Source organism: Rhinopithecus bieti, unplaced genomic scaffold, assembly GCF_001698545.2.
Source record: "Rhinopithecus bieti isolate Rb0 unplaced genomic scaffold, ASM169854v2 scaffold_10181, whole genome shotgun sequence".
Classification (NCBI taxonomy): domain Eukaryota; kingdom Metazoa; phylum Chordata; class Mammalia; order Primates; family Cercopithecidae; genus Rhinopithecus; species Rhinopithecus bieti.
Genome location: NW_016806624.1, coordinates 259,565 through 281,001, shown reverse-complemented (window position 1 = coordinate 281,001; position 21,437 = coordinate 259,565). Strand labels below are relative to the sequence as shown.

Genomic DNA, 21,437 nt, shown 5'->3' with positions numbered 1-21,437 from the left:
AAAAAAAAAAAAAAAAAAAAAAAAGAATTTGAATGCCAGTGAGAACTTTATAGAATGTTTTCTTGCTCCACCCAAACATGGAATGTTTTACTTTTAAAAAAGTATTAAGAATTGTGCACCACAACCAAATCCATTCCATGTATTCAAGGTTGGATCATTACTTGAAAATCAGTGTAATCCACCACATCAGTAGACACATAATTAACTCAGCAGTTCCAGTCTTAGGTATTTACCCAAGAGAAATGCAAACATTTCCACAGAATGACTTTAAAAAAATACGGAAATTTTCAGTGCAACTTTTTCATAGTAATTCAAAACTCCCTCTGCTTCCTCTGTAACTCCACAACTCCACATTGGCCCCTGAGCACTACACGTACCATAGAATTCTAGCCCCACTGCCACCGGGCACTGCTACATGCTCTCCTTAGGCTCTGCAGCAGCAGACACTGCCCTTTCATTTAAAAAATATTTAGTCAGTTCAGCAAAGGGGTGCTCTTGTAATATATTAGGAGCATCATTTTAATGCATCCTCAATGGAGTGATCACTTAAAGACAGTTGTTTGTCGAAGAACTAATAAAGATTTCACTCCTAAGGAAAAACGCAATAATGTTAAGTATTTTGTATGTAAATGAATGAGAGAAAAGAAGATGGTAGGTAAGTGAAATTCAGCAAGCATTTGTTGTACAAAGGTACAATGTACTATATAGTAACATGTACTTAAAGTGGAGAATTGGGTCAATTGAAATAAAACCTAGCAGTAATATGAAGAATACACAACTAATACAAAGTAAACAATTGTAAAAATGCCATAAAATGCATAATTGAACTTTTTGGAGAGTTAAATTTCATTGAGTTTAGAGATCAGGATAGGCTTTCAGAAGATCCTACTGGTTTTGCTGGAAGGAAGAGCATTCTAAGTAAAAAGAATGTCTTGTAGATCAGTATTAATTTGGAGGCTTGGAATAGGATTGCCAAGTTTGTTTCACCAGTAAGAAAATTTCCCTGTCTCCCATCTCCAAAAAAAAATATCCCACATTCCTATTTTATCATCTTTTTATTAAAAATGACTTTTTTCCCACTCAACAGGGGAAGAATGAATGATACAAAGCTACTAAATTTTAAAACTTAGATTAAGTGAAAAATAAATTACCAAAATCAGTGTAAGAAGTGGAAAACTGAGAAGACCAGGGAATGCAACATTAAATTGAATTAGTAGTCAAAAAAAGTACCAGTTAAAAATTCTATGTTTAGCATTTCGAGAGCTACCAAACTCTTTTTCCATAGTGGGTATGTCAGTTTGCATTCTTACCAGCAATGTGTGTAGTTCCCAGTTTCTTGACATCCTCACAAACACTTGCTACTTTCACATATTACATTTATTTGTTAGGTCTCATGGGTCCTTAGTCTTCCTTTGGTTACTTCCTTAGTCTTCCTTTGTCTTTTTTTGACCTTGATAGTTTTGAAAGTTATTGGCCATTTATTTGACATAATTTACTTAATTTGGATTTGTTTGGTGTTTGCTTATGATTAAATTCAGGTTGTGTGTTTTTGGCAAGTATATGTCCAAAGTGATACGATATTGTTTCTCAGTACCTCTCAGATTAGTTGCCACATTATGATGATGTTAACTGATGATGCCAACTTTCAAGCAATTTTGAAGGTTAAGGTGGTGCTTGTCAGATTTCTCTACTGTGAAGTGAATTTTCCGTTTTTAATTGCTAAGTGTTGTGTGGAAATAATCTTTTGAGTCTCTATTAATACCCTGTTTTTCATCATACTTTTACCCACTAGTTTTAGCATCCATTGATGAATTTTGACTGAAACAGTTACTACTGTGTCATTTCCTATTTGGTGGTTTTGCATCATTCATTTTTCATCACCTGACATTCTATATATGATATTGTGGTAAACTTGTTTATTTAAAATCATGTAGTGATGAAGTCGAAAGGGTCTGAAATGGTTCTCTAATGATAATCCTGTTAACCATATCATGTTAATGGAGCAATGGATCTTACAAACACAGACTATATAAAATTCATTTTTGGAATGTCTTAAATGTTATTAATTAGCATTCCTTTAGTTTAGATTAGAACAGTGCTTTTTAAAGTTGATCTGTGGACCAATGGTAGTCCACAAATTATTTATTACTTCATTTTGGCTGTGATAATGTCAGGGAATGAGTAAATGCTCAGAATCTTTCACTGCAGTTTGATATTATTCCCGTTGTACAGTGTTTTGTAAATGTATTGGTCCACAACAGATTGGAAAATTTAAAAACCATGATCCTTTACCTCTTTTGGCTTGAAAAGCACTCGTCTAGGATACTCCAAAGCTGAAATGTCTAATAGATCTATTGAATATATCTATCATAGTATTAAGAAATCACTGCATTTTAAAGCAGTTAATCATATTTTTGGCATGACACTGGGTTATGTGAAGGGAAAAGGTTGAGAAAAGGGGAATATAAATATAGTTAGGAAAAATAGGATAGTTGCAGGAAAGAGAAAGTGTTTCATTATCTTCGGCTGGACAGTGTTGCCTTCAGGCAATATATCCACTGGCATATCTGATGTAGATTGTCTTCCTCTTCGATATGCAGCTTTATTTTCAGCTTTGCTTATGTAAGTTTGGAACCAGCTCAATCAAGAGGCCAGCATTTAAAAAACAATTCTTGGCCTGTGGGGTGGCTCATGCCTGTAATCCCAGCACTTGGGGAGATCGAGGTTTGTGGGTCACCTGAGGTCAGGAGCTCGAGACCGGTCCGACCAACATGGTGAAACTCCGTCTCTACTAAAATGCAAAAATTAGCTGGGCATGGTGGCGGGTGCCTGTAATCTCAGCTGTTCAGGAGACTGAAGCAGGAGAATTGCTTGAACCCAGGAGGCAGAAGTTGCACTGAGCCTAGTTTGCCCCACTGCACTCCAGCCTGGGCAACAGATCAAGACTCCCTCTTAAAAACAAATAAAAATAATAAAAAACAGTCCTTTTTTTTTAAAGTGAGAGAAACAGAAAGAATGTTAAATGTTCTCCAGTTTAGGTCCTTAACATCACATGGAGAAGGCACTAATTTTCAGAAGAAGGAAAGAAAGGTGTAAAAATCAATTTTTTAGCAGTATGTAATTAGCAGTTATAAAGAGGCAAATAAAACGAGGAGGAAAGATAAAGAAATTGTTGTGGAGGTCATTGTTTAGTTCACATTGATGTTGTCACTTCATCTACTTCCTTGTTAATTGGTATATTACTTTAGAATCTGGAAGGTATGTATTATTGTTAGTGTTATTTTTGGCCTTTGTAATCTTTCAATTTGATCTTTGTTTGTTTTCTAGGCATACAGGAGTTTCCAGAAAATATAAAAAATTGTAAAGTTTTGACAGTTGTGGAGGCCAGTGTAAACCCTATTTCCAAGTAAGTTCTTAGGTGAATTATAAATTACTTTTGTGAAGAAAACAATTATGAAACAGTAGATATTATTGTACATATTTTAACAAAAATTTTTTATCAATCTTAAGTCTATACAAAGTTTTAATTTTAGAGTTAAAAGGAATCTTTTAAATAATCTCTCTAACCCCATATACTACTAACGTAAAATTGTGATCCCAAAGAGATAGAGTGTTTTGCTCCAAGTCTCACAAATAATGTCAGAAATGAGAGTAGAATCCACATTCCCTCACTCTGTGTTATTTACACCCTAGAAGAGTGTCTTTGCCTTCAAATCAGGTGTGTGGTTACCTTCAAACTTTTGAAAACAGTAAAGGAAACCAAAAGTTTCTTCACAGTTTTAATAGAAGGCAAAACAACAGGAAACATAAAACAATAACAACAACAACAAAAATATATGATTGGTTGCAGTGTATCAGAGATTGTGAATGTCCACTTATGACAGTGATGACTGTAAACAGAAAGTTTTCCTGGCACCAAGGCTGTTAAATTTTGCAAAAATGGAATGGTGAAGCAAAAGATGACTGGAAAGAAGCATAGCAATCCAGAACCAACATGTAAAGATTATGCATAGTGTCTTCATTTGAAAGTATTGCTCTAGCATCAAATTCTAGATCTTTACTTGTTTCACAATCAACAAAAAATAGAAGTAAAGCTAACACATGTAGATTGTTACATGGCCCTAATGTCATTTAGCTTTAAATGTTATTTCTTTTCATTTGCTTATTATAAAACCGTATAATCTTAAAATTGTTTAGGAGCCAAATATTAAAATTGAAAGTAATCTCAACCAGTGGTTCTCAGCTGGGGGCTATCATGCCCCAGGAGACTTTGGCAGTTTCTGGACACATTTTTGGTTTTCATAGTGGGGTACGTGTGTGCATGCATGTACACTGTTGGCATCTAGTTTGTAGAGATCAGTGTTGTAGCTAAACATCCTACAGTGCACAGGACAGCCTAGGTACAACAAAGAATTATTCAGCCCAAAATTTCTCTGCCAAGGTTTGGAAATTCTTATCTAGTCCTTTTGATTGAGAGTAGATAAGACAGATTTCAAGAGTGTCTGCTGATTTCAGAGTTATACCCTAAATACATTTTTATGTATTGTGGCTCATTCATAGTTGACTGTTTTGTTCAGATTTTATATTATTAAAACAAATATTGCCTCATTTTTTGTTTACAATGTGATGAAGATACATTGAAACAAGTAGGTAATTATAAAAGGCAAATCTTTGAAGGGGCTTTTATAAAAGTAAAGAAGTGACTGTTTTCTGTCTGTTGGAAAAATATCTTATGAGAGTCTTAGATTTAAGTAAAAGACTGAATTTCTTACATGAACTTAATTTAAATTCTGGTATTTTATGTAGGCTCCCTGATGGATTTTCTCAGCTGTTAAACCTAACCCAGTTGTATCTGAATGATGCTTTTCTTGAGTTCTTGCCAGCTAATTTTGGCAGGTAAATTATGGTTTCTTCTAAAACCTTTTATTATTAGCTCTTATAAAGTTTACAAAACTATAAGCTACTTTGGTAGTACTACTAATTACAGTTTCATAGGCTCTTTTTAAATTATTCCCAAGCATTGTGACTTTTATAGTCTCTTTGGTGGCTTTGAATTAATTTTCCTAGTAAACAGTAATCAGTGAGAGTTTGAAGGAAAAGAAAATGTTTTTTTTAGGTGGCCAAAACAACGTTTCAATAGGGGTAATTTCTGTATGCTTGAGATACTGAATGTTGTATTCTTAGCATTCTAAAATGATCTAATAATTGATTTATCTGTCTTCCCTGCTGTAATCAAAATTCTTGAGAAAAGGGAATCTGTTTCTCGGGGTGACTTCATCATCTCCCTGCCACCCTCAAATCTCTGAGTAATTTTTTAAACAGATGAATGAATAATAGATATGAAGTTATTACTGAGTTTAACTACTAGAGAAAATGCTAGTCAACTAAATGTTAATTTTGTAGCCATCTTTTGTGTAAAAATCATTGATGTTCTTGTCAGATTCCTCTTCTGTATCTGGCATTTGCATCACTTAGTCTGTTCATTTTCTCTCTAATTTTAGTGGAATGTACATCCATGAAGTGCCAGAGGATTTCTCCTCCTTGTTTTGTTTCTTTATTTCTTCTCAGAGCAGCACTTTAGAGTTGCATTATTGTTTTTGAATCTACCAAGAGTTAACAATTTTGTGAGCATTTTGGTAAAAGGTATGAAATTCCAGAGGATTGATTCTTGGGGATAATCACTTTGTCACTTTGAAAATGTGTAGAAGTGCTAACCCTTTTCCTCTGACCATAATTTTGAGGAGCAAAATAGTCTTTTCTTCCTTTGTATTTTATGTTGTATTCTGTAATTTCTAATATATTACTTTGCATATAGTAATTACACAATTATATTGCTTCCTTTAAAACATTAGAATATAACATTAATTTATTAAATTCATTGTCTTTGTCCTAGATACGTGATTTGTTTTTTGTATTGCAGATTAACTAAACTCCAAATATTAGAGCTTAGAGAAAACCAGTTAAAATGTTGCCTAAGTAAGTAAAGGTGCTGTTCTTTAAAAAACTTAATTTATAATTTTAATGATTAAGTCTTTCAAAATGTAAATTTTTATTACCTAAAATGTAGTGCAAATTATTTGTAAATCTTGACTGTGTGGTCATCATATTTTAATTAGTGGTGTTAAAATATTGAAATGTGTCTGTTGTTGGTGTTTAACGTGGTACTGTGTTGATAATGATTATAGCTGTCTGAAACGCAGTCTTGTGTGTGACGTAAAAGTCAAAATAGTAAGTATGTAAAGCCCACCTCAATACTGAGTAGAAATCACAGGTTTGTCTACTAAAGTTCATACACATATTGCTCATTAGAAAGATCCATAGGATCTTCATGTGAAGCCTGGTAATGGTAGAACTTGATTGTCTGGCTTTCTAGTGTGTTGTAAATTAGAAATGGGATGATTGGTTCCCTAATGGTAAGCTAACATACAAGAGATGGCAATCCAGGAGCAAATAAAAAAGTTTAATTATAAAAGAAACAGGTCTACAAACTCAAAATGCACTGTAGTCTGTGGCCATTCGTTGACCAAATATCTTGAAACACTATGAATGCGTTGCTATAGTGTTAGATTTTAAGGGTTGGCAAGCTACAGTCTGTGATTAAATCTAGTCCACTGTCAGTTTTTGTAAACAAAAGTTTCATTGGAACACAACCACATGCATTCATGTACGTATTGTCTGTGACTGCTTTTGTTTTACAGTGATAAAGTAGTTGTCACTACTGTATGCATCTGTTGTTGGTGTTAGAGTGGTTGTCACTGCCCTATCACTGTAGGCCCTAAACTTTTTTAGGTGTACAGGACCTAAAATATTTACTCTCTGGCCCTTTACGGAAAAAATTTGTCAACTCATGTTGAAATTGCATCATCAAGATTTGCCCACCCAGCCTGGGCAACAAAGCAAGACCCCCATCTCTACAGAAAATTTAAAAATTAGCTGGGCACAGTAGCATGTAACTATAGTCCCAGCTACTCTGGAGGCTGAGGAGTGAGGATCACTTGAGTCCAGGAATTTGCACTTGTAGTGTGCAACGATTGCGCCACTGCATTCCAGCATAAGAACAGAGTGAGACCCTATCTCAAAACAAACAACAAACTTCTCACCTCTTGAGAAGGAAAACATCTCCAGTTACCCCAGGAGTTGTTCTGTTTACTCAGCTTCTATGACATATGTATATCTGTTACAGTATTTGCTGGATAATGTTAACATATTTATATCTGTTAACAGTATTTGCTCGATCTGTTTTTATTATATGTCACTCTCTTCTTCCCTGACCAGCATATAACATGCATGTATGTGCATGTGTGTCTTTCCCTTGGTTTCCCCCCATGATTATCTGTGAGGACAGAGACTGTGTCTTATTTTTTATTCCGAAAGACAATGTTTTGAGTCATTGTTTTATGCAGGGATGAATGTTTATAGTGATGATTGTGAGTATAAATTAAAGTCAAATCATAATCCATATTAAAATTCAAAAAGATATGTATATATTACAGATTTGATACTCTCATTGATAATTCCTTAGCTAAAAACATGACTGGTTTCTAAGAGATTTGAATAGCAAGATGTAAATTATCTACTGAAATAGCTAAGCCTGCAATTACTATGTGATATCATAGGCAATTAACTGATTTTAACACCTTTTAGAGATTCAAATTAGACTCTCAGTGAATTTGCAGATATTCTTTTCTCCTTTTAAGATATGATTGTAGCCTTTTAAATACATTTTTACTGAGGTAAACTATGTGTAAAATTTACTATCTTTACCATTTTTATGTGTACAGTTCAGTGGTAATAAATACATTTATATTCTTTCCCCTTCATTCCTTCCTCCCCACTGCGCTCCTCAGCCTCTGGTAATCACCATTCTACTCTTATCTTCAAGAGATCTGTTTTTTATTTTTTGTTTTGTTTTTTTGAGACTGAGTCAGTCTCTGTCACCCAGGCTTCAGTGCAGTGGTATGATCTCAGTTCAGTGCACCCTCTGCCTCCCGAGTTAAAGTGATTCTTGTTCCTCAGCCTGCAGAGTGGCTGGGACTACAAGCATGTACCACCACGTCTGGCTAATTTTTTGTATTTTTAGTAGAGACGGGGTTTTGCTATGTTGGTCAGACTGGTCTCAAACTCCCGGCCTCAAATGACCTGCCCTCTTCGGCTTCCCAAAGTGCTGGGATTACAGGTGTGAGCCCCCACACCCCGCCTGGGATCTACTTTTTTTAGCTCGCACATATGAGTGAGTACATGCTTGGCTTATTTCACTTAACGTAATGGCCTCCTGATCAACCCACGTTACTGCAGGCAGCCTCTTTTATGGCTGAATAATATTCCATCTTGTACATGTACCATATTTTCTTTATCCATTCATCTGTTGATGGTTACTTAAATTGATTCCATATTTTGGCTATTGCGAATAGTGCTGCCATAGGCATAGCAGTTCAGATAACCCTTCAGTATACTGATTTCGTTTCTTTTGTATATATATACCCAATAGTGGAATTGCTGGATTATGGGATAGTTCCATTTTAATTTTTTTTTAGGAACTTCTATACTGTTCTCCATAGTGGCTATATTAATTTATATTCCCACCAACATTGTTCAGAGATTCCTCTTTGTCCACATCCCTGCTAGTGTCTGTCATTGCCCATCTTTTTAATGTAAGCCATTTTAAGTAGGGCAAGATGAGATCTCATTGTAGTTTTCTCTGATTAGTGATGATCATTTTTTCATATATCTGTTTGTCATTTGTATGTCTTCTTTTGAGAAATGTCTATTCAGATCTTTGGTGTATTTTACAGTAGAATTTTTTTTTTTTTGCTATTGATTTGTTGAAGCTTCTTATGTATTCTAATTATTAATTCCTGTCAGATGGATACTTTGCAGATATTTCTCCCATTCTGTGGTTTGTTCATTTTGTTGATAGTTTCCTTTGCTGTGCTGTTTTTTAGCTTGCTGTAATCCCATTTGTCTATTTTTTTTGCTTTGATTGCCTGTGCTTTTGAGGTCTTACACAAAAAAATATTTGTCCAAACCAGTATCCTTGATACTGATATTGGGAATTAACATTCTCCAATGTTTTCTTCTGGTAGTTTCATAGTTTCAGGTCTCAGATTTAAGTCTTTGATCCATTGTGAGTTAATTTGTGTGTATGGTGAGAGATAGAGGTCTAGTTTCATTTTTCTGCATATAGTTATCCAGTTTTCCAGCATCAGTTGTTGAAGAAACTGTCTTTTCCCCCATTTTATCTTCTTGGCACGTTTTCCTAGGATGAGTTGGCTGTAAATGCATGGATTTATGTCTCGGTTCTCAATTCCTTTCCGTTGGTCTGTGTGCCTATGTACTATGCTGCTTTGATTACCATGGCTTTGTAGTACATTTTGAAGTCTGATAGTGTGATACCTTCAACTTTGTTCTTTTTGCTCAACGTCACTGTGGTTATTTGGAGTCTTTTGTTGTGGTTCTGTATACATTTTAGGATTTTAAAAATATTTCTGTTAAGAATGTCAGTGTTTTGATGGGGATGACATTGAATCTGTACATTGCTTTGAGTAGTATTGTCATTTTAACTATCCTAATCCATGAGCACGGAGTATCTTTCCATTTTTTTGTGTCCTCTTTAATTTCTTACATCAGAGTTTTATAGTTTTTCTTGTATAGATCTTTCATGTCTTTCGACTGATTAGGTATTATGTGTGTGTGTATATATATACACACACACATATATAACTATATACACACACACACACACACACATATATATCTATATATATTTTTTTTGAGATGGAGTCTTGCTCTGTCGCCCAGGCTGGAGTGCAGTGGCATAATCTCGGCTCACTGCAAGCTCCATCTGCTGAATTCACGCCATTCTCCTGCCTCAGTCTCCTGAGTAGTTGGGGCTACAGGCACCCACCACCACACTCGGCTAATTTTTGTGTTTTTAGTAGAGACAGGGTTTCACCATGTTAGCCAGGATGGTCTCTATCTCCTGACCTCGTGATGCGCCCGCCTAGGCCTCCCAAAGTGTGTGTGTATATAGTTATATATACACCACGCCTGGGATTACAGGCGTGAGCCACTGCACCTGGCCGGTATTTTATATTTTTTGTAACTACTATAAATGGGAATGCTTTCTTGATTTTTCAGATTGTTTACTATTGGCATATGTAAATCCTCCTGATTTTCATATGTTGATTTTGTATCCTTCAACTTTACTTAATTTGTCTTATCAGTTCTAATAGTTTTTTGATGGAGTCATTAGATTTTTCTAGGTATAAGATCATGTTGTCTGTGAACAAGGCTAATTTTGACTTCTTATTTTCCAATTTGGATGCTCTTTCTTTCTCTTTCCTAATTGTTTTTGCGTGATTATAACTTTTGAGACCTCACAAACAAGAGGATATAGTTGTAAATATTACAAAGTAATGTGCATTTAGGTTATATGATATAAGATTAGGTCTAATCTTATATCAAAGATTAGAGCAATGGAAAGAGCTGTTGTTTTAGATATATAGTTAAGTGAAATTTAATGCTACCTAAAGAATATTGGAGAGAACAGTACCAAGAACACAAAAGATGTTTTACTTTTCCTTTGAGGAGAGGAGAAAGTAAAATGAGTTCAATACAAATGAGTTTTAGAAACAGATGGGAGAAAATCTGAGGGATATTGTTTATGTTTTCTCCTTGAGACGGGTGGCTAGATCTTAATCTAGGATGCAGTTTTACTTCTGAGATTTCTAAAGTGTTTGAGTATAGTCACAGTTGTCATTATTAACTACAGAGAGTTGAGGTTGAGATACTTTTTGACATGACAGTATATTTTCTTTTCTATTACATATCTGTATCACTCACATTTTCCTAAAATTGTTTTAAAATTTAACTTTTCCAGGCCATCATCTGTAATTGAATTTTTCCAATGCACTGCTTTTCATTTTTGTACCCTATTCTAAAACTGTTATGCCATTGACATTATGTGCTCAATAGTTGCATGTGAATTTTCTGTTATCTTGTCATTATAACAATACTGAAGCAAGAAATGTAAGATTATGTTTTGTTCTTTCAGTCTTCTCTTTCTCCTCACAATCCTCTTTACTTTTTGCAAATCTCCACCTGGTATAGTTATTTGAACACAGGAAATTACTATCATAGCATGAGACTTTATACATCTGGAGAAAGATCCTGGAAACAACCTTTCGCTTGTTATGAAGGAAGCTAGAACTTACAGGTTTTCTGGGGAAAGATATGAGTAAGGAAGTAGAATTATAGTACCTGGGAATAGGCACTTAGTAAATCTAAGTGAAAGCAGTTTTATAAAAATTGGCATTATGAGATGAATTGAAGGGTTGATGACAGAATGGCATATTTAAAATGTAAAGGGAAAATTCGCTTCTGATGTAGACCAATGACAGTTTCATTACAATGATGGTGTTTGTTCTTATATTTTTTAACTAAAAAGCTGGAGAAATGTTGCAACTGAGTTTTATTTTACTTACTACTAATTTTTGTTAAAATTCCAGAAAAGATAGGAATAGTTTGTTTTTTGTGCCATAATTTGAAGTGCCTGTGGATTTTAAATGATACTTATTTTCAAAGTATTAACATTAATGTAATATACTGATATTGTGATTATAACTATATTTTGCTCTCATTTTGTCATATCCTACAAAATCCTTAATACAGAATTTCTTATCTGGGTAACTGGTAGCATCTCTATATTAAATAATAGGGGTTATACAAAAATAGCAACTTAAGAGCATAAATATTTGTTTGAATTAGTTTCAAAAGGTACCTTTGTAAAAGGCAAGATAAAAGATAAAAGTGCAACATAGTTTATTTCATTACAAAACTGGTTTGTACATCTTTCAGGTTCCTGTAGTTTCAGTGAAGTGTTGATGTTAAGTTGGAAGTTAAGAATGGTATATTATTGCTTTTATTTAAAATAAATGTCAACTACTAATTTGTGATTCATATAATATAGACTTTATTTTGAATTGTATTAGATTTAATTTGAACATGTGGGGAGTAATAATACATGTACTGTTAGCATTTTGAATATTAATTTTCAGAGTTACAGTTATCTTAAAGTCTTACAAATATATGAGCAGTTTTGAAAAAGAATTTTTGTAATTATGGTAGTAATTACTAGGCATCTGCCAAAATTTATTAACTGACTTTTACTATATGAAAATTTATTATGTGAAAAAATGGAAACTCATTATTCGTATTCTGGCTTGTGGGTTTAAATTTGTTGCAGTTGCTTCTTAAAAATAGAAATGAAAAGACCAATGAGAAGACAAAGTAAGATAATAACTGATCATCTTATTTTATCTAGAAATCTGACTTTTAAATTTTTTTAGAAATTATATTTTTATTTTGTCAACATGGAAAGCCACATAAATAATTACATATTCCATAAGAATGTTTTAGACTATGTTTTGAAGGCTTCCATGTAATTGATATTTTGTAGTTAATTTTCATTACTCCATTATGAACAGAACCATGAATAGACTGACCCAGCTGGAAAGACTGGATTTGGGAAGTAACGAATTCACGGAAGTGGTAAGTTCTCATCAGTCTCACTTTCCCTAAGTTCTTATATTTGATGAAGAACAAAATGTGAAAATTAATGTATTTCTTTTAAAAATTGGATAAAGGTTTCCCTTTTTTTTTTTTTAGTTATAAGATATGAAAGTTCTTAGCCAGAACTTTCCAGACAGATAGAAAAATTAACCAGACAGATGAACTTCTGACCACAAGTGAGCATAAAATGTAAAAGCAATGAGAAGTCCATGGAAGAGATACCTAAACAATTTTTAGCATAGGAAGCAGAAAATTTGAGTGATTATAAGTGAGAAACATCAGTCTGGAATGCAGCAGGTAAAAGTAGTTCTGAATCAGAGATAGCTCCATGGGATATTGCTTGTGAATTTATTCAGTAATAAGATACTTCTCTATGTTACTTAATAGCTAAGGGGAAAATCATTGAGTGAAACAACTGTTATTTTTGAAGTAATAATGAGAACCTTTTTGTTTGTGCTTTGTATGCCAAGTGCACTATGATGCTGAAATCAAAAGGAAAGGAGTAGTGTTTAAGTAGCTTTTGTCTCTAGTGAATTTTCCAAAAGAACTCAGAAAATAAGCTAGATTTTTTTTTTTTGAATAGGAACATATCCAGCTGAGTATCATTATTAAGTTAAGCTTTTAAATTAGTTTACAAGTTTGTTGTTTAAAATTGTGGTAGCTCACAAATGATGGTTTTAAGCATAGGAATTTCTTAAAACTGTTTGCTATAGTATTGCCCTGTGGGTATTGTATTAATATTATAAATTTCAGCTGAGGTTTGAGGAGGAACATGGTAGTTTGGAGTACCTCGTTCTCTAAAATACATGCTGTGCTTCCCAAATTATTTATCTATTATGTCCTTTCTCAATATTTGTTCTGTATGAATTAATCTGTTTCCATATTAACTATTTCAAAAATCTCATTTGTTCAGTTTAAGAATCCAAAAAACTTTCAAAATCATCATTAGTTTTTATACCATTTTGGTCTCCTAACATTATACACTTTTTAAAACTTACAGTAGAATTATTATAAGAATGCACAAAAGGAAATTTCTTTTAATCCAAGTTACATCTGGGAGTCTTATCTGCATTTATAGGTTAACAGTAAATCTAGTTGACATGCCTTTTATGTATGACTGTTAACTATGGTTACTAGATATGATGGTACTCTGTGCCATCACAAGATCGTTGATTGCACGTGGCTTTGTGAGGTGTTAGAAATAACTTTGAAGAGGGCAGCCTTGAAGGGACAATGCCCAGGAGCAAATTTTTCATGGATATGAAGGTCTGCCACAACACTTGGATTAATTTTGATGTCCTCAACACCATATTATAAAGAATTTTCCTCCATGTAATTAAAAGTTTTTACTAGAGGTTTAAATTACAGTATATTTGTATCATGTGGTTATGACTTTGTCTATGTACCTTTCCCTGATTGTGGACATTTAGGATGCATGTTGTCTTTTATCTTCCTCTTAATGAATGTCACCAGGGAACATTTGTAATTTTTCTATTTTCTAAAAGGCTGTATCTTCTTACTGATAATGAATGAGTGCATGTTGTTATTTTATACTTCTAAGCAGTGAGTCCTATTTTTTATTTCTTTACTAATTATATAAAAACTTGACCCTATTGTGTAATCCAAAGCTTAAATGCGTTTTTTGTAATCTACTTCTATGGAATGTCTCTTCGATTTCTCCATTAATAATTTTACTATAGTAAGTATAATGCAGTAGAAAGGCTCACATCCTGGCTCTTCTTTTTTATTTTTCCTTCTCCTGGCTCCTTTTATTTAATGATTTGAAACTAAAGGTTATTAGAAATTCCCAGGGTTTCTTTTGGCAGATAAAGACATTCACATAAATTAATTGAATTACTGCTATCCCCTACCCTAATCCCAACAGCCTGAAGTACTTGAGCAACTAAGTGGATTGAAAGAGTTTTGGATGGATGCTAATAGACTGACTTTTATTCCAGGGGTATGTATATGAAAATTTAAATGGCATCACTTATTTCTGGCTCTCCTTTGCAGTTTTGTGAATTATATCTTTTATAATTACTTTTAATTAATAAGAAGAAATTGGATTATTCTTTATTAAACACAAGCAAATTACATTTTTTTCCATGAGCACATTCTTGATTATAATCTAAGAATTCTTATAATAAACATTTGTAAGTCTCCTTTTAATACTGTTGAGTGTGTCCTTTCCAATGGTATCACTTGAACTTATGTACCAATTTGCTTTACCCAAGAAATTGGTAAACTAGGATATTTTCCTGAACTTTCTGTTTTAACAACTGACAAATTGTTTACTCCCATGAAAAAAACACAAGAATCCCCATATATGCTATCTCCTTAGGAGGTAATGGACAACTGAATTCCCAAAGAATATGTCCTTTGTCACTTCTGCTATGCTACGATTAGTAGAACATCTTAGCTTTATTGCTGAATACATTTCGAATGGCATTTTAAAAACTACCTGAGAGTCTTCTTTCTTGTATTAACATTTAATTTTGAATTAAAACTTGGTGTCCAGTTCATTGCCTAAACTTTTTACAAATTACTAATGTTAGTAGAGTCATTAGATTTTCTTTTTTTACTTATAGTTTATTGGTAGTTTGAAACAGCTCACATATTTGGATGTTTCTAAAAATAATATTGAAATGGTTGAAGAAGGAATTTCAGCATGTGAAAACCTTCAAGACCTCCTATTATCAAGCAATTCACTTCAGCAGCTTCCTGAGACTATTGGTTTGTATTGCTTTCAAATTCATGCAATTTTTATTAAAATAAATTCAAGGCTTCCACATAATCTCAAATTTCACTTGTTATGAGGTAGTTATACTGCATTACCACAGGAACAGATTTTATTTGAATTTTTCCTATTATGATCAGTCGTACAGTTTGCTCCTTTGTTGACATTACTGTTTTTTATTTACTCTAAGGAAATCTCATTTTTATTTCTAATATATTTAAATTCTTTGAAATAAGTTAATTTATACTAATTTGGCTTAACTGTTAGCTTTTATTGTCATAGCTTTTATTTTGGTAACTTTTTTCATTCCTGTTTCATTATAGACACTCAGACAAGAAAACAGATCAGTTGAACAGATCATGAGAGATCTATAATTGAGTCTGTGTCGTTGCTTGTTCAATGATATGTCAATGGAATTGAGTTATTTTGATGAAAGGACCCAAAACTTCAATCTTGACATCTTTTGATGTTTTAATATAAAACCAAAATATTTTGTATCTTTCTCAGTTAAATCACATGGTGGTTTTAGCTAAAACTACATTTTTGTAAGTTCGCTACGATTCTACTGTTATTTAGTCAACACTTCTTAAACTTAAAAAATGTTTTACTGTTTTAGTATTAGGATATATGGAATAGTTTGTTATACACCTGTTATGAACTACCTTCATACTACCATTTCTTTGGTCTGTTAATTCAACAAGTTTGTATTGTCTGTTTTTTCTGTGCCATGACATTGTTTTTAGAAGCAGAGCTACAACAGTGAACAAGGAAGAGAAAAAGTTCCTACTATCAGTAAAGTTTATATTTTAGTGGGAGTTAATAAACAGATGTACACTGTGTTAAATAGTGATGTGGATGAAGATTGAAAGTACAGGATAAGGGAATAGAATGTTGGGATTGGGAGTGGTATCTCTTTTAGATAAGTTTATTAGGAAAGTTGTTTCTAATTCTTGTCAGATGTAATATGTCTCACATTGACTGTTGGTGGACTTGCTTCTTTTTTAAGCTGAAAAATTATATGTTGTTTCTTCCCTCATTAGGTTCGTTGAAGAATATAACAACTCTTAAAATAGATGAAAACCAGTTAATGTATCTGCCAGACTCTATAGGAGGGTAAGTTTTTTGTGAATGTATACACCCTCAAAGATTTTACTTTCAGTTCAGCATGCCATACATATTTTCAGATATTTGCATAAATGACTTAAAGATTTTGTAAACATTTAAGTAATTAGTATACAGGTTGAGTGTGTGTTTGATAGTCAGACCTGCTTATTAATGGTGAAGTTTAGCTTTGTGAAATGGTTTCACTAGGTTTTCAAAGTCGAGTTCAAATGTTTATATGTTCTGAAATTTTGGATTATACATAGGAAACCTTTAAAAAATAATATATATTTCTTTTTTAAATTAAAGGTTAATATCAGTAGAAGAACTGGATTGTAGTTTCAATGAAGTTGAAGCTTTGCCTTCATCTATTGGGCAGCTTACTAACATAAGAACTTTTGCTGCTGATCATAATTACTTACAACAGTTGCCCCCAGAGGTAATGTATTTTGGATTTATTTAGATTTTTGTCTTTTCATTTTTTTCCAATTATCTTCATTATAGCTATTTAGTGTGGCTTCATTTATTTTCTTTCTAAAATAGTTTATCAAGTTACTTATTAGCTATGTTAATTTTGAAGAGGTTCCTAAATGCTTTCTTATGTACATAAAAGTTAATAATTAGAAAGTCTAATCATTATTTCTTTTATAAATGTGGAGTATTTTTCATAACTTTCAAAATGATGTTTTTATGTGTTGATCAACCTGTAGGCCAAATTTTTTGATCCTCAGTTTATATTTCTCTTTCAGATTGGAAGCTGGAAAAATGTAACTGTGCTGTTTCTCCATTCCAATAAACTTGAGACACTTCCAGAGGAAATGGGTGATATGCAAAAATTAAAAGTCATTAATTTAAGTGACAATAGGTTTGTGATACTATATTCATCAGTTGGCTTATAGGAGACGTTGGTTAGATGAAATTAAGTTTCATATGATATACAATAGAATAGCTAGTGCTTGTTTCTCTTTAAATATACATAGTAAGTCCTCAGTGTTATTGATAGGCTCTTGGAAAGTGTGACTTTCAGTGAAACAACGTACAATGAAATCACTTCTTTCGTTCATCAGTGTTTTAAGAAAATGACATTATTTGAGGACCTGCCATACACAGGTTTGCTAAATTAAGCTGTGGTTTCCAAGAACTTATCAGTAACATTAAATGAGGTCTTAAGTGTGTATTTTTGTTTTTTCTTTATACAAGGAGTGGTCTAATTTTTCTGATGTTAATTTATCATACGGTGGTTGTTACTATTCATTTTAGGTTGACTTAGCTATATATTCCTTATTCTCTCCTTACAGTTACCTTTTATTCCTAAAGTCACATCTTCACCTTAATATTGCTATTTAACAAAACAACTTTGGAATGTATCTAGTCTGTTGCTAATATTTTTCTGGGCAGAAATCTGGTTTCAGCAAAGCCAAGATGCAGAGCAAATTGATCACTAGGGTTGTAAATTGGAACAATGTTTAAGTTAAAACAGAATTTCCATACTTTTCCTGAGGTAAACATACTAATGATGATTCAACTGCATTTGTAGAGTGTTTTCACTTTTTACTTTCATAGTGTCTTGTGAAGTCTTCAAAACAGCTCTATGAAATAGTATAATAGTATTCCCATTTTATGTAGGAGGGTTTTAAGACTCAGATTTAAGATGACTCACATAGCTTATAAGGTAGAGCTTTAATTTAAACTCAATTTTCTGACTAATTATGATATTCTAACTTCTGTTTTATTCAAAAGAACCACTGCTTTCTTAAGTCAGTGTTTCACCCTTTAATTCCTACGGCTCACAGTAGGTTGTGCAAATTACCTTGAAAGAAAGGCATGGAAGACTAGTTAGGCATAAGATAGCAAGGCTGAAGTAGATAATTCCGTCTTAAATAGGATATTTTCGTTTAGTATTCTAATGAGTATTTATAGTTGACCCTCTGTATTTGTGGGTTCTGCAAGTGTGGATTCAAACAACTTCAGATCAAAAATATTTGGAAGAAAATTGTGTCAGTACTGAACGTGTACCAACATTCCCATTGTTATTCCCTAAACAGTACGGTATACCAACTGTTTACATAGCGTTTGTATTCTAATAGGTATTATAAGTACTCTAGAAATGATTTAAAATATATAGGGGGGATGTACATAGGTTATATGCAAATACTATACGATTTTATATAAGGGATTGAGCATCTGCAGATTTTGGTGTCTGAGGGAGATCCTGGAACCAGTCTTCCACAGATACTGAGGAATGACTGTACTTTGTTTTTACTCATTATCATCTTAGGATAGTCTTCTAGGTTATATAACTGCTGACTCACAAATAGAGAGCAGTGCAGTTTTTATATCAAACTATCACTAAGAGTGCTTCCTATAACAGTTTGTTCTGAGTACAAATAAACCAAAGCAATTTTATGAGACATTCCTTAATGTGTTCTTTTCTCTAAGGCAGGGACAATTAACTGTTATTTTTTAAGGTTATTCTGTTATCCATTTTCTTGCCAGGTGAATTGATTCAATTGAAGAATTAATATTTTGAAACTAATTTTATAAAACTAGATATTTTGTCTTATGTTCTGTACAAATAATTATATTGGACTTTTCTAGATTTTTTTCTCCTATTTTGTGCGCAACTATATAGCATTTTTCAGAAAACCTTTGAGCCCTCATTCATTTTAAATCTCAAATTTTAAAGTTTAATTTTTGTTTGTATTTTTTCCTACAGATTAAAGAATTTGCCCTTTAGCTTTACAAAGCTACAGCAATTGACAGCTATGTGGCTCTCAGATAATCAGGTGGGCATTCTGATTTTATAAGTTAATAGAGTTCCTTTGTGTGTTACATAATTTTGCACTGTGATTTACATAGGGTCATTTAAGAGCAGCTATACAGTGGTACATGTGTAAATGTATCTTTTATATAAGAAAAATCTCAAAATATTTAGAAGGACATGACTTTTTATAAAATAGGTATCGATTTATAAGTAATGAATTCTGTTGGACTTGCCTAATTTCTCCTAAATCTGTGAAAATTTTGAGAGATTAGGAAGTCAGACTCAAACTCTGATTTTAATAGCATTATCTCATACACTTGTCATATTTTATAGTGAGAACACTTAAAGTCTACTTGGCAATTTCAAGACTATAACAGTGTTATTAACTGTAGTCACCACGTTGTACAGTAGAGCTCTTGAACTTGTTCCTCCTAACTTGACTTTTGTACCCTTTGACCAATATATCCCAATCCATGCTCCAGCCCACCCCTGCCAGCTCCAAAACCCACCATTTTACTCTTAGTTTCTTTCAGTTTATCTGTTTTAGATTCCTCATATAAGTGAAAATGTGTGACATTTATCTTCTTGTTCCTGCTTATTTCACTTAACATAATGTCCTCTAGGTTCATCCATGTTGTTGCAAGTGACAGGATTTCCTGAATAGTATTCCATTGTGATTGTATGTGTATTTGTGTACACACACTACATTTTCTTTATTCATTCATCCATTCATGGGCACTTAGGCTGATTTGCTATTGTGAATTCTGCTGCAGTGAACATGGGAGTGCAGACATCTCTTCAACATACTGATTTTATTTCTTTTGAATATATATCCAGTAGTGAGATTGCTGGATTATATGATAGTTTCATTTTTAATATTTTGAGGAACCTCCATAATATATTCCCACCAACAGTGTGTAAGGATTCCTTGTAAGTTGTTATAACAAAATAGAATATACAATTTACTGATCTTCTTAATTAAAAAATTAATGCTTGTTATTTGATGTTGAGCAATACTTTATAATAATTTATTTAAAGCTTTATTTTCCCAGTGTTGGATACACTGGTCTCATATGATACTTATGAACTCCACAGCCAAATTTTCTTGAGAAACTATATTGTATTCTAATTCTGGATTATATTAACAGCCTTGAGGTGTTAATACAGTAAAGAAACCTACAAGGATTCTTCATACTTTTTAACTGGGTATCCTTCTCTGTTCTGTTCTGTCTTGTTCCGTGCTGTACTTCTCTTTTTTTTTTTTTTTTGAGACAGAGTCTCTCTCTGCTGCCAGGCTGGAGTGCAGTGGCATGATCTCAGCTCACTGCACCCTTCACCTCCCAGGTTCAAGCAATTCTCCTGCCTCGGCCTCCTGAGTAGCTGGGACTACAGGCATGTGCCACCACTCCCAGCTAATTTTTGTATATTTAGTAGAGACGGGGTTTCACCATGTTGGCCAGGATGGTCTCGATCTCTTGACCTCATGATCCGCCTGCCTTGGCCTCCCAAAAGTGCTGGGATTACAGGCTTGAGCCACCACACCCTGCCTTGGGGACCCGTTTCTTACCTAGCCCTTACTATTATCCCAAAAGCCTTAAATTTTTGTTAATCCATGGTTATGAATAAGACTATATTATTTACCTGCTTTGCAAATTTAGAGATAATATTAAAATGATGATACATTGCCTTTATTAGAGGTTTTTGTTTGTTTTTGTTTTTTGACAGTCTTGCTCTGTCACTCAGGCTGGAGTGCAGTGGCATGATGTTGGCTCACTGCAACCTCTGTCCCCCGGGCTCAAGCAGTTCTCCTGCCTCAGCCTCCAGAGTAGCTGGGATTACAGGCCTGTGCCACCATGCCTGGCTAATTTTTGTGTTTTTTTAGTAGAGATGGAGTTTCCCCATGTTGGCCAGGCTGGTCTCAAACTCCTGACCTCAGGTAATCCGCCTGCCTTGGCCTCCCAAAGTGCTGGGATTACAGGTGTGAGCCACCATGCCTGGCCTTATTGGAGCTTTTTAACACAGGCAATTACTGTATCTATTATATGTGGAACTGATTTCTCTTAATTGAATAGTATATGTTTAAATTTGATTTGAAATTTTGCGACTAGATTCAGAAAACATTTGCTGGACCCCATCTTATGCCATTTACTAACTTCACAATGAATGAGATGTACCTCCTGATCTTGAGGAACTCTTAGACTAATTCTATTAGTAGAGTAGCACTTTTTTTTTTTTTTTTTTTTGAGGCGAGGTCTTGCTCTGTCA

At 33.4% G+C, this 21,437-nt stretch overlaps 1 protein-coding gene across 6 annotated transcripts in view; it reads left to right on the top strand.

Moving 5' to 3' along the window:
• Positions 1-21,437, top strand: part of ERBIN (erbb2 interacting protein) — a 154,847-nt gene that overhangs the window by 85,823 nt on the left and 47,587 nt on the right. For 5 of the 6 annotated variants that reach the window (XM_017877099.1, XM_017877098.1, XM_017877101.1 and 2 more), the window contains exons 5-14: positions 3,328-3,406; positions 4,807-4,896; positions 5,921-5,976; positions 12,486-12,549; positions 14,456-14,530; positions 15,159-15,303; positions 16,348-16,420; positions 16,718-16,847; positions 17,158-17,273; positions 19,125-19,194. In XM_017877099.1, coding sequence (XP_017732588.1) covers positions 5,966-5,976; positions 12,486-12,549; positions 14,456-14,530; positions 15,159-15,303; positions 16,348-16,420; positions 16,718-16,847; positions 17,158-17,273; positions 19,125-19,194 — 684 coding nt within the window. In that variant the 5' untranslated portion in view covers positions 3,328-3,406; positions 4,807-4,896; positions 5,921-5,965. Of the gene's footprint in view, positions 1-3,327; positions 3,407-4,806; positions 4,897-5,920; positions 5,977-10,004; positions 10,015-12,485; positions 12,550-14,455; positions 14,531-15,158; positions 15,304-16,347; positions 16,421-16,717; positions 16,848-17,157; positions 17,274-19,124; positions 19,195-21,437 lie in introns of all 6 variants that reach the window. The other variant, XM_017877103.1, reaches the window with a different exon arrangement.